This window comes from Mytilus edulis, chromosome 8 (assembly GCF_963676685.1).
Source record: "Mytilus edulis chromosome 8, xbMytEdul2.2, whole genome shotgun sequence".
Lineage (NCBI taxonomy): Eukaryota > Metazoa > Mollusca > Bivalvia > Mytilida > Mytilidae > Mytilus > Mytilus edulis.
In genome coordinates, this window is record NC_092351.1 from 6,755,969 (window position 1) to 6,769,916 (window position 13,948).

A 13,948-nucleotide genomic window follows, 5' to 3' on the forward strand; every position below is an offset into this window, starting at 1 on the left:
GAATCTATAACACAGGGTATTTGAAATCTTGAAACTTTGGTGTTAGTACTAATATCTACCAAACTGTGAATTATTTTGTCATGGAGCTTTAATGTATGAGCTGTAAACCTATTGTCTTGGATTGTTCATGAACCACCCAGCTTAGGTTTAGCCAGGTAAATTTAATTATAAAACCAGGTTTCTCTGGAAAAAGTCTGTACCATTAGTCAGGAATATGGCAGTTGTTTTATACTTTTTCAATTGATTGATAGCATTTGGTTTGGTCAATTTTTACGGACTTCACTTTTTTGTTTTTGTCATACCCCCGTTTGATATTTTGCAGTTTACATGTCAAGTTTTGACTATTTTTTCTTGTTAAGTTTTTTGTGTAGGCTTGATATAATGTCATAATAGGGATCTACCCACATTTATTATTGGGTCTTTATTTTTATCTCATTGTATGTGCTATCAAGTATCTACCAACCTTTGTCATAGAGTTTCCATTATTATATACTTTTTATCTACCAATATCTATCATTGGGTTCAACACATTGTATGTGCTTCTAAGTATCTACCAACCTTTGTCATAGAGTTTTCTGAACAATTTATTGTCTCCCTTTCTTCTGGAGGGTGTATGTTTTAAACACTGTTCCATATCTTTATCAGTGAGATTTGTTGTTCCTATTCGAGCTACAAATAAACAAAAAGAAAATGTTATATATATTTATCATGGTTTGTTAAACTCTAATAAATCTGTTGATCACTTATATTTGTCCTTGTATCACATTCAGACTGCCATCATTGCCCCTCCAACCTTTATCACTTATCTAGATGTCTCAACCAAAAATCACTGGACCCTCAGAACTACAAATGTATATATCACTTGGTCCATTGGCCCTTCCAACCCATATCATTCATCTGGTTGGCTCTTTAAAATTCGTGAAAGGTCCAAAAATGGTCCCAATTCTATAATTGCAAAATGTTAACACCTTCTGACCTTTGGAAGCTAAGTGATGTTATGTCTTTCTAAAGTTATATGACAAAGGAATTGAGGAAATAATTCCTGTATCGGTTATGCCACACTTTTTGTAGTAATAAGTGACTGACCATGTTTATTCTTCCCAAACAAAGTCACATTCCAAGATGTTTACAAACCATTATGTTTTGTGTCTCAACAACTTATTAATAAAGAAAATTGTGTGTGATTCATAACTTCTCAATCTGAAGGGTCTAAAAGTCATTTATTAAGTAAATTTCGCGTCCATCTTTTGTTTGTCTTAGGACCTTGGACTGTCATTACAAAGATATATATTATAGATTTACATATATCAAAATATATCAAATATTTCAATCATGTTTAGTTTCTATAAACATAACTTAATATAGATTTAAATCTTATTTTATTTTATATTGCGGTAATCTTTGGTAAAACATGAAGAAATTCAGGCTTTCATAGATAATTCTTGAAGCAAATATTTTTGTCTATGTTATAAATTAATATAAAGATTTTTTTGAATAAGAGTAATTATACTAAATTAATTTGTATGTGCACTTAAAATACTAAAGAGAAAAAGAACACAGGTTTTATTGCTGTTTGTCATTATCTCACAACATGGTATAAAACCTTTGACATCTGATGACATTCATTTAGACAAGTAATTGACAACTTCATATACCATGCAATGCCCAATTCTTATAAAAGACATTTTAAAAGTTTTGAAAATTAGGCCACCTAATATAAGAACTACTTCCAAATAATTTTTTTTAATCGTCCCTACGCCTATATCACCCTGCTTTGTTGCTCTGCTTTGTGGCTTGCCGCCGATATTTTACGATATCAATGTTTAGAAAACCTGATAATCTATACATGTCTACAATCTTCTAGTGTTTATATGGAGGAACATTGGTCATTTACTATTCCACCAGGACACTTTTCATGTTTAAGTCTCTGTCAGAACTAAAAATTGCTTTTAACTACACATATATAATATCCCTCCGGTGAATATATGGATTGAATCTGATTTTATAAGAATTAAAAACTTTCAAGGACAAATCTTCATATGATTTCGAATTTTCACATGCAAAAAAGAAAGCATTTTTCTCGTTAGGACAGAAGTTGAAATACCCACAAAGAGGTGTCTTTGAGTGCAATATAACATAAAATAATTATCAACTTTCTGATTCATAAAAAATGGCACATCTGACATTAATATAAGTCAATAGTCTATTAATCTGATAAGATCAAGTCTTTACCCATTCATCACCTCAAACATATTTACAAAATTGTCCACTAATTAATAAGTCAAATCTCACTCATTCATATGCAGTTTTCAACACAGTTGCAAAGGAATTCTACTAATTAATGCTTTTAACTTTTCCTTTCAAAGACTTGCTGTATTTCTTCTGATTATTCATTCATATTACTTATCATATTTTTTTAACTGAAATCTTAAATAACCAGTTATGCTTGATAAACTCCTAAGATTGTCTGTTATTTTAGAATCATATAAAAATTAGAGATCTGCATAACGTCTTTTCAACAATGTTTTTCTTATGTGCCAAATTGATGTATGTTTGACCTACTGATCATTTTAATTAGGACTGGTAAATGTAGATACTCTATGAATCAACACTCTGTAATATTACTGACATCAAATAAACAAGATTTCACAATGTTTCAGTCAAAATGTAGGCAAGTTTTACACTCAAACAAGTACATGTAATTCTGACTTTAAGTTTTACACTCAAACAAGTACATGTAATTCTGACTTTAAGTTTTACACTCAAACAAAAACATGTAATTCTGACTTTAAGCTTACCGTACATTGGTCTTTGTTTTCTTTTTCACTCTCCTTTAAAATTCCTAATGCCTCTCTGATTTGACTTTATGTCTTTTGATTCTTTGACTTATGCTTGTTTCAGAAACCTTCCCACTCTTTCCATTCATTGACTTTTCTACTGATTTTATTTATAGACCTTTAGTTTCAACCTGGTTTGATTCATTGACCTTCTAACTGTTTTGATTCATTACCCTTCACAATAATTTGATTCATTGACCTTCCAACTGATTTGATTCATTGACCTTCACACTGATTCAATTCATTGACCTTCACAATAATTTGATTCATTGACCTTCCAACTGATTTGATTCATTGACCTTCCAACTGATTTGATTCATTGACCTTCACACTGATTCGATTCATTGACCTTCACACTGATTTGATTCTTTGACCTTCACACTGATTTGATTCTTTGACCTTCTAACTGTTTTGATTCATTAACCTTCACAATAATTTGATTCATTGAACTTCCAATTGATTTGATTTATTGACCTTCCAACTGATTTGATTTATTGACCTTCACACTGATTTGATTTATTGACCTTCACACTGATTTGATTCATTGACCTTCACACTGATTCAATTCATTGACCTTCCAACTGATTTGATTCATTGACCTTCCAACTGATTTGATTTATTGACCTTCACACTGATTTGATTTATTGACCTTCACACTGATTTGATTCATTGACCTTCACACTGATTTGATTCTTTGACCTTCACACTGATTTGATTCATTGACCTTCACACTGATTCAATTCATTGACCTTCACACTGATTGAATTTATTGACCTTCCAACTGATTTGATTCATTGACCATCACATTGATTTGATTCATCAACCTTCTAACTGATTTGATTCATTGACCTTCCAAGGTCTGTGAAATTCCACCAGTTTAGATTGCTTTTGATTCATTGTCTGTTTTTGATACTGTGACTTTCTAACTGTTTGGAATGACCATTCCACTGATCTGGTCTGCATTAACCTTCCATCTGTTTTGATTTAGTGACCTTCCATCTGTTTTGATTCATTGACCTTCCACCTGTTTTGATTCATTGACCTTCCCACTGATTGGATTCATTGACCTTCCACATGTTTTGATTCATTGGTCTTCCCATTGATTTGATTTATAATGACCTTCCATCTGTTTTGATTCATTGACCTTCCACCTGCTTTGATTCATTAACTTTTCTATTATTTTGATTCATTGATGACCTTCCCACTGATTACAATAGTTGATTGCAAGGTCCTACCATTCTATACACTAATGCTTTATACACAACCATTGACTTTTTTATGGAGGACCTTTCAATTAAAATTTCAAATAGTCATGGACCTTACTTAATAGTTAAAGCTAACTTGAACCACTGTGTTCACTTTAGAGCCTCGATTATTACTTGTATTATATGCTAACATTATTCACTGTAGAAGAATGTGCTAAGTAAAAGTAAACAATAATTAAATTGTGACCAATATTCAATATTGGAAAAAGACATTGTACCCCTGATAATCAAAGCAACCAACAACGTAAGACTTTAACTATCTCTGGTATGTTTAATTCGGTCTAAAAGGATTAAAATAGCTTTTAATACCACTGTTTATTTTCGATGATAAATGCTTATAAACTTCAAAGCGCAGAACGAACGACATTAGAATTTTTGCAATCATGCCAAAAATGTATTAAAATATGAGAGGACACATCACCATACCTAAGAAAATATGCTTGTCTAGTAAGTTATGATTGATGAAAGAAAATATTTGCAACAATGTACATATATGGGTCAAAAATACTTATCAAGTCAGGGTAGATTTAACTTCACAAAGGCATGCGTTACAATGTCATTTCAATTTCATTTTATCACAATGAAATGAAAAAACATTAAATAATTGAAATCTTTCGAGGATTTTTAAATCAGCAGTGTCGGAATTAGACAGGGTCATAAGTCTCCTAAAGTACAGGCCAACTTCAGACAGCCTAAACAGTCTTTGATCTATTCTGATTACATGACAATAACCTCTGTCAGTCTTTTAACCTTCAATCTTCCATCTAATGCAATTCTCTCACTTTTATAACTTTTACATCAGTGCATCGTCTCATATACTTGTCTTAAAACTGGGGCAATGCACATTTCTTTCTCCTTTTATGGACAAATATATATTTTACTCAATGCCTTCTCTACACTCTATTTTTAGGAGAAACTTGTAACTTCCAATCTATTGCCTCATTTAACTGACAGGATAGGAACTTCACATGAAATTTATGCTTTAAGCACTCTGAAATGTCATGGAATCAAGTATGCCCCTATTGGTCTTGGAATGTCACAAGTATGCCCCTATTTGTCTTAGAATGACTCATATTCAGGTATGCCCCTTTTTGTCTTGGAATGTCAAGTATGCCCCTGTTTGTCTTGGAATAACACAAGTGTTCCCCTATTTGTCTTGGAATAATACAAGTATGCCCCTATTTGTCTTGGAATGACATAAGTATGCCCCTATTTGTCTTGGAATGTCACAAGTATGTCCCCATTTGTCTAGGAATGTCTCAAGTATGCCCCCATTTGTCTAGGAATGTCTCAAGTATGCCCCTATTTGTCTTGGAATGTCACAAGTATGCCCCTATTTGTCTTGGAATGACACAAGTATATAATGCCCCTTTTTGTCTTGCAATGACACAATTCAAGTCATAATGTCCCTATTTGTCTTGGAATGACACAAGTGTGTCCCTATTTGTCTTGGAATGACACAAGTATAATGCCCCTATCAAATGAGTCTTGGAATGACACAAGTGTGTCCCTATTTGTCTTGGAAATGACACATGTATAATGCCCCTATCAAATGAGTCTTGGAATGACACAAGTATAATGTCCCTATCAAATGAGTCTTGGAATGACACAAGTGTGTCCCTATTTGTCTTGGAAATGACACATGTATAATGCCCCTATCAAATGAGTCTTGGAATGACACAAGTGTGTCCCTATTTGTCTTGGAAATGACCCATGTATAATGCCCCTATCAAATGAGTCTTGGAATGTCACAAGTGTGTCCCTATTTGTCTTGGAAATGACACATGTATAATGCCCCTATCAAATGAGTCTTGGAATGACACAAGTGTGTCCCTATTTGTCTTGGAAATGACACATGTATAATGCCCCTATCAAATGAGTCTTGGAATGACACAAGTGTGTCCCTATTTGTCTTGGAAATGACCCATGTATAATGCCCCTATCAAATGAGTCTTGGAATGTCACAAGTGTGTCCCTATTTGTCTTGGAAATGACACATGTATAATGCCCCTATCAAATGAGTCTTGGAATGACACAAGTGTGTCCCTATTTGTCTTGGAAATGACCCATGTATAATGCCCCTATCAAATGAGTCTTGGAATGTCACAAGTGTGTCCCTATTTGTCTTGGAAATGACACATGTATAATGCCCCTATCAAATGAGTCTTGGAATGACACAAGTGTGTCCCTATTTGTCTTGGAAATGACACATGTATAATGCCCCTATCAAATGAGTCTTGGAATGACACAAGTGTGTCCCTATTTGTCTTGGAAATGACCCATGTATAATGCCCCTATCAAATGAGTCTTGGAATGACACAAGTGTGTCCCTATTTGTCTTGGAAATGACACATGTATAATGCCCCTATCAAATGAGTCTTGGAATGACACAAGTGTGTCCCTATTTGTCTTGGAAATGACCCATGTATAATGTCCCTATCAAATGAGTCTTGGAATGACACAAGTGTGTCCCTATTTGTCTTGGAAATGACACATGTATAATGCCCCTATCAAATGAGTCTTGGAATGACACAAGTGTGTCCCTATTTGTCTTGAAATGACACAAGTATAATGCCCCTATCAAATGAGTCTTGGAATGTCACAAGTGTGTCCCTATTTGTCTTGGAAATGACCCATGTATAATGCCCCTATCAAATGAGTCTTGGAATGACACAAGTGTGTTCCTATTTGTCTTGGAATGACACAAGTATGAACCTATTTATGTCTTGCAATGACACAAGCATACCCCTGTTTGTCTTGGAAGACAGTATATACACTATTCAAGTGTTACCCTACTTGTCTTGGAGTTCAGGGGCAATAACTTCAATATTAAATGTATTCAGCATTTAACAGCAATTTCTCAAAATTCTTTAGTACAAATGTACTCAAAAATGTATTCTGCTTTGACTCTGAAATCCAGGTCATTGATCTTTTACATACGACATATGAGGTAGTAAAATCATAGAAATTCAAAGACACAAAGGACAGTAAGACCTGCAAACAAAAACCCTTAGAGATCAAAAGTGCCTTTTTTTGAACAATGTGTAATTTGTTCTCAGTCTAGTGAAGTTTTGAATAAATGATCATGGTCGTTAACAGTAAGTGTTCTGACAATTTCTAAATTAAAAAAATTTCCACTTGCCCGACAATTTATAGGCCTTGATGAATTGCTTGGTAGCTGTCTCATGATAATGATTGTTTGATCAATTTATGCATTATGTGCATCAATGCAATTTGACTTTATATCTAGGCCAGGTCATATTACTATATTTAGACGTGAAAGGGTGCTGATTTATAAGTATTACAAAATGTTATGTAAATGTAATCGCATTGATTCAAGGTGATAGTGACTGGTTAATTTATCCCCATTGTTGAAGTAATAGACGGTTCTCTTGTTTAGAGCAGCTAGACCTTTCAACAATGACTTCAAAATGTGCCTGCATATTTGCCTTGTTGGGGAATACATGAACTGGTTTACTGATTTGAGATTAGAGATATTGTTATAATGGTTTATCTGTTGTAAAGAAGTAAAGGTGATAAGTAATACAACAATCACTCACAATCTTTTAAATGTTTGTATGTCCCTAGATGAATATTTATATATCAAACCATATATATCTGATCATATCTCCTCTTTACCTGTGTTAATAAACAAATACCTAATGTTCAGGTACACTTTTAAGTGCTAACATCAAACAAAAAAAGTGGAGATAATCAGAAAATAAAGCTGATTGATAATATCAATATTTATATCACACACTCCTTTATGGGTATACCTAATTTTTCACTTCCTCTTTTTGTTAGTAAGTGTTCTGATAGACAGCTACAGGATACTCAATTATGTAACTTAAACTTAATGCTGGAATACCATCTCATTCAGGTACAAACAATCTTATGTATAAAAAGAGCTCTAAGACAAGTTTGATGACTTAATGAACTATCATTATTCCAGGAATAATGAAAATTCCAATATTTAACTCAGGAATCACCAGTTTTAAACTTGAACTGTATTTTTTAAAACACTTGTTTAATTATCTAGAATTGATTGCACATGCTACCTAACCTTGTTAATAATCTGGTGGCTTTATAAACTCCTGCATTCTCTTCTTTGATATACTTAAAATCAATAGAAACATGAAGAGATCTGGTACGATTACATCATGGCTACAGTAATCAGTAGTATCATTAATGAGTTAATCAAGCACCTGCTATTAATACTAACTAATATGTTGTCAGTCCTGTCTCTCATCTACAGGTCAACACTTTAACATTACATGTGTTCTCCATTTTTTGTCTATAAAAATACCTTTCATTTAACGATAACTTGCTGTAAGAGGTTTGTAACAGCTAACATACAAACATCAAAGTGGAGCCAGCTCACATCTCCTAAATAATGCATACCATTTACTTCACATCTATAAAACACTCATTTGCATTTTTTTACAATTAAGCAAGCCAGCTGATTAATTTGTGAATTTATTTGCATTTCAAATTTTGACAGTTTGGTATACCATACACAAGGGGTCCAGATTGAAGGAGTTCAAGGATTTTATGTATAGTAGCGGGCATTGTAAGCCAAATAATACTCTAGACCTCAGAAATAAAGAAGAAAACAATTTGAACCCAATGATCTATTGGAAGGAGTTTTTCCCATTCAAAGTTAAATGAATAAAACGTTATAGATTAACACAGGAAGGTGTAACTGACAAACACGTAGATAAAAGACAAGTTATCTTATACAAGTCTACACTTGTAACTTTCCTAGCTCACCATTTGTCCATTAACAGACGGGATAGACCCACTTTCATTCATTAAATATTCGCCGACAGAGACCTATGTGATTTTGTAAATATTCAAGCCACTAATCAAACAAAGAAACATTTCAGACTTATAATCTATAAAAAGGTTTTGTGTTGAAGACAAATGTCATTCTTTTCTTTCAAACATGGCCAGGTCCCATCAACTTCGAGGTAGGTTCAAATCACCTGTTATAGGTAGATATCAAAGAAAATACGGTCACAACGTTAACCTTTCTCAATGGACTAGACGACAACCAATTTAAATGCTTTAAGTCAGCTGATTTTTACAATAAAATAAAATTTACATCTTGTATGTGAATGTCTTTACATAAGTATAATGTATACTCTTTACTTTTATTCTTATTTTTTTCAGTGATTTATAAAAACCTATTGAGACATTAAACTATAAATAGATTGTATCTGAAGGTTTTAATTTTGAGATAATAAAAGACTTAATGTTGAAATGTTCTACCCAGTAGGTTATATCATTGTATTTTTACTTTTTATACATACAAGGAGAACATTTTTATATCATCCATTTTTAAAGGTATTCACAAAATGAAATTCAATATGCATTTTTAAATAGCATGCTCATAGAATGTGTAAGCAATTTTATGAATGAATACATTTTTTAACTTTTCAGAAATGAAAGTTTAGATGTATCTAGATTAAGGCCATCAAACAAGTTGAAGGTAGGTCCAATTACATATGTTTTTTATACCTTAATCTGAAGGACACTTTTATACTTAAAATAAAGATAAAAAGTCTAATAAAGCAAGTAGGATTATAATAAAATCCTGCTTCTTAGCAATGACCCTGCCTGTCCCCCGGCATTGATATATATATATATTTTTTTTACCCTTTATTCCAGTTAATGATTTTTAATAGAGCGATGCAGCAGGAGTGAGTTCTTTCAATGATTACACTTAAAGATAGACTGAGGTTTCTCGCATAAGCTTAGAAGAGCTGTGGTGTAGTGGTTAGCACATCAGACTTCTAACACAAAGGTTCCTGGTTCAATCACCCTCCTGGGGTGATTTTAAGGATCTCCATCCACACCATTTGCCAGTATGGTATTGAGAAACAATGATAGTCCATCAAGGGGACAATAAATGGATAACCTCTGCTAAAAGAAAGATATATCTCTTGCACGTAAAAGACGCCCTTGTAGTTTTCGAAAAAGAGAAGGCATGCAGCTACGTAAATGTCAGCACTCGCATCCTCAAAGTAGAAATTTATTCTGATAACCTTTCTTGCATATTATGAAGGCATTTAGAATTGCCATAAAATTGGGTACCAATAAAAACAAAGGTTTTACAACTTGTAAGTTATTATAACATGTTGGTTAAAGCAGGGCAATACCTCATTAGCATATGTTATTCTTCAGAATACATGTATACATGGAATAATTGTGAAGGAACATAAAGAAACCATTGATTAATCAACCAAAGACTAAGCATAGTAATATAATTATAGGTCAATCATAAAAATATAAGAACCAAAATCTACTTGTAATAATTGTAAGTTATGCAACGTTCAAAAGTAACTAATTAAAAATGAAGCAAGTGTTCTCCCCAGTATTTTAGTGCTGTGATAAGCATACATATAGTTGACTGATTTACCATTTGTATTTGACGTAACATTTCCACAGCCATGCTGGTTATATCAGAATAGATTGACAAGAATAGAAATAAGTAACATATGCATTATATGTACCATTGAAAATCAAAATGCATAAATAAGTGAGAAACATTTTCAATTTTAAGCCAATGAACTGTGATATTATGAGTTAAGTGATTTTCATCCTGTAAAGTGTTCTGTGAGTACTTATAATTCAAGGATGCATCTACATGTATATACTAAAATGTTATGATGTATGTCCTTAGAGGCTTTAGTACAGATGTCAATTCTTATACAAGCACACAAAGTGTACTACAGGTAGCCACTTTATATCAGTCTTGATTTTCCAATTCTTTAACGCAGCTGAATTTAAAATTATGTTGGTTTACAAATATGAGGTGCTGTTGCTTTCAATACAATGGCACCTAGGAGCTGCTTTCAGTATATTTCACCCTTCCCTCAGAAGGATTGTGGCAACTTCACCAACACCATGTCCAATGACCTCAGAACATTTGCAAAAGTCGTTTATATTTATGTATACAGAATTTCAAAGGTTCATTTGGGTTTGAAAGCAAATATATTTTTTGTCTGGCAGAAGTGTTGTTTCCAACCATTCATGAGATATTATTTAAGTCAATCACAAACATGGTAACCAAACTCACTCTGACTGCAAGACACTTCAGAACCAAGAGGTTAACAAAGTCAACTTCTATTTAACAATAATACCAACCTCTGGAACTCCTCTTTATATACAAGGCAAATTCCATAATCCAGTGTCAATACTCAGAAGAAAAAGAAACAGAATAATAGTTCAAATAATCAATTCAAACTTTTTCAAGCAACCTTTTGTGAATCCCCTCTAACAAATATCTATTAGAATTTTATCTACCAATTGACAAGTCGGCCATCCTTGTATATGGAAACTTATTGACTTTGTGGTAATAATGGGTGTTTTGTCCTTTGAACTTATCAGTCCTACTGGCTCCACTAACAAGTTTGCATTACTTATTTGGACTCTTCAAATCAAAACAATAGACCAAAAGTGACTTCAAATATTTCTCACCTACTTACAAGGGTATACACATCAAATAAATATATAACGTACAATGAATAAACATAGACTAAAAGATAAAACTTAATTCATAGTGTACACAAATCCAAAATATATGGGTGCCGTAAAGGATATAATTTAATGCCACACAAATTTGATAAGCAAAACGAAAGTAGATTGAATTTATTTTTTAAACATTTAGAAAGGAGTGTAATATAATATATAACCCTTATTCCAAGAACCCACCGCTTGAATATTCATCTGTTTAAAGCTCTATTTCTATAAGTATAAGATTCATGAGATAAAAAGTCACTGTCATAATGAAGGATCACTCATTCAAACATTTAAGAATAAAAAAGAAGATATTTGATGATGGTTCTGCTTGAGAAATCATCTGGAATTAAACTAATAAAGATAATGTATTAATGTCTTTGAGTGAAACATTTTATCTGGGAAATTCACCAATGTCTTATATATAGTGGTACAAAAATCACTGAAAAATGAGATTGCAATCAAAAGTCTCCTTAATTTAGGACTTATTCTATCTGTCTTGGGTGAAAAGTTTGGGTTTTTTTTAAATCAGCCCTGCACCTTGCAAATAAGAGACAAAAATTCATGCAAAAATATAACTGCTTGTACAAAAATAAAATCTAATCTTCACTTAAAAAAATTAACAACATTATTCAACTAATCAGCAATGTTTTGAATTTTATTCCTCCTTGATAAAAAAAATAAAAAAAAACATTTAAATTTCTAAATTTATAATATATATAGTGATATTAGCCTTCCTAATTTATGTGAGTTATATATAGTTTAACTTATTAATCAAATGTGGATTATGATAACACTTTAGTCAATATATATCTGTAAACCTTTAATTCTCTATCAACTTTGTCATTCTTAGAGGACGAAAAATTTAAATCTCAAATGACCAGTGGTCAGTTTAGGTTGATCTGCCCGCATGGTGTCACCCTGACAGATTTGACCTTGCTTTGGTCTAGTTTACGTCAGAATTAAGATCTTTACTTAATATTGAGTAAATTTATTTTAAATCAAATTATAACTGAAAATATATTTTTCAACATATAATTATAATTTAAATAACATTAATTATTAATAAACAAACAAAACATAACTAAAGAGTGAATACATGAATAAGACATTCTTTTATCAAATGTGTATCACATTAACTTAACTAATCAAATATTTGTCTAATATCTGAATGTAGCAATACAATTAACATGGTTTAGTGGAATTCATCATTTCATGTTAAATTTAACCCTTTATGCTTGATTTAAAACAATCAGAAAATATTTAAACCGGCCCCTTGGCCAAAATTGGGTTTTCAAAACTTGCTTTCTGCAAGAATACAAATATTCTGACTTTTGGCAAACAAGCAGTTTTAAATACAATGAAATATGACTAGGTCTACCGTCTATGTTTTTAAAAAGCTAAATCAAACCGGCCCTTAGCACTGGAAACCTAAGGTTCTATGCCTTAACATTGATCAATAGACATTCAGATTTGTTGCAATGTTTACATATAAATGTATGTATATGATGCTGTTTTGAGACCTTTTTTACTTATTTTAGTTCAAACTGAATGATTCATGTTACTTTTGCTTTCATATGATTGTCTTTAGACTGATACATGTATATGTCCAATTTAAAATGCTTTAGTTTTGAATTTGAAATATTTAAAGTGTGTCACCGTAACTATTAGTTTTACATGTATAATCTCATGAATTCATGAAGTCCACTTTTCAACAGGTGACTTAGTCCATCACAGTTTGTACTAATTAAAGACATACATGTAATTCAATCATGATTATATATATACAACTCGTCTAAACATCAACCCAACAATGTTAGATCTGTAAATTTGCTTTTCACCTGGGCTCTCAAAAAAAGAGCTTTCGCTGGCCATGTGTTACCTTTCCACGTCAGTTTTAATCTAGCGGCGTACTACAGTACATGATATATAAGGCATGCAGATGTTATTGTTACAGATCAGCTAAATTATCTATAGTAAAGGATATATATATAAAGGTCTAATTATCTGTGGTACCTATCCCTGAATTAACCACAAAATGATAACTAAACATGTCTTAAATGACCATTGTAATGTCAAACTATAGGCATCAAAATAAAAATAGATTGAAGCCTCTGCATGATAGTAGGAATATTGCTGTAAACTATATGATCAAATGCTTAAAACAGTTTACATCTAAATACAATATATCAAAATTCAATTTTGTTAAAAAAATAATTATGAAATAACATAAAATTATCCACTAAATGCCCGCACAAGGAGATGCCTAATATGATAGAAGACAGAACCCCAATGAGAATAATATCCCAAGATATCTAGGGGTTG

At 32.2% G+C, this 13,948-nt stretch overlaps 2 protein-coding genes across 12 annotated transcripts in view; one reads left to right on the plus strand and one right to left on the minus strand.

The window, feature by feature from the left end:
* LOC139484692 (calcium uptake protein 3, mitochondrial-like) overlaps positions 1 to 13,948 on the minus strand; it is a 79,640-nt gene that overhangs the window by 53,229 nt on the left and 12,463 nt on the right. For all 9 annotated transcript variants that reach the window (XR_011655137.1, XM_071268562.1, XM_071268563.1 and 6 more), the window contains exon 3: positions 559 to 669. Coding sequence is in view for 8 of the 9 variants with exons in the window: in XM_071268562.1 (XP_071124663.1) it covers positions 559 to 669 (111 nt within the window). In the remaining variant the exon portion in view is untranslated. The remainder of the gene's footprint in view (positions 1 to 558; positions 670 to 13,948) is intronic.
* Positions 1 to 13,948, plus strand: part of LOC139484694 (uncharacterized) — a 55,790-nt gene that overhangs the window by 20,900 nt on the left and 20,942 nt on the right. For 2 of the 3 annotated variants that reach the window (XM_071268568.1, XM_071268567.1), the window contains exon 2: positions 9,545 to 9,593. The gene's annotated coding sequence lies outside the window, so the exon portion shown is untranslated. Of the gene's footprint in view, positions 1 to 7,906; positions 7,983 to 9,544; positions 9,594 to 13,948 lie in introns of those variants that run through there. The other variant, XM_071268569.1, reaches the window with a different exon arrangement.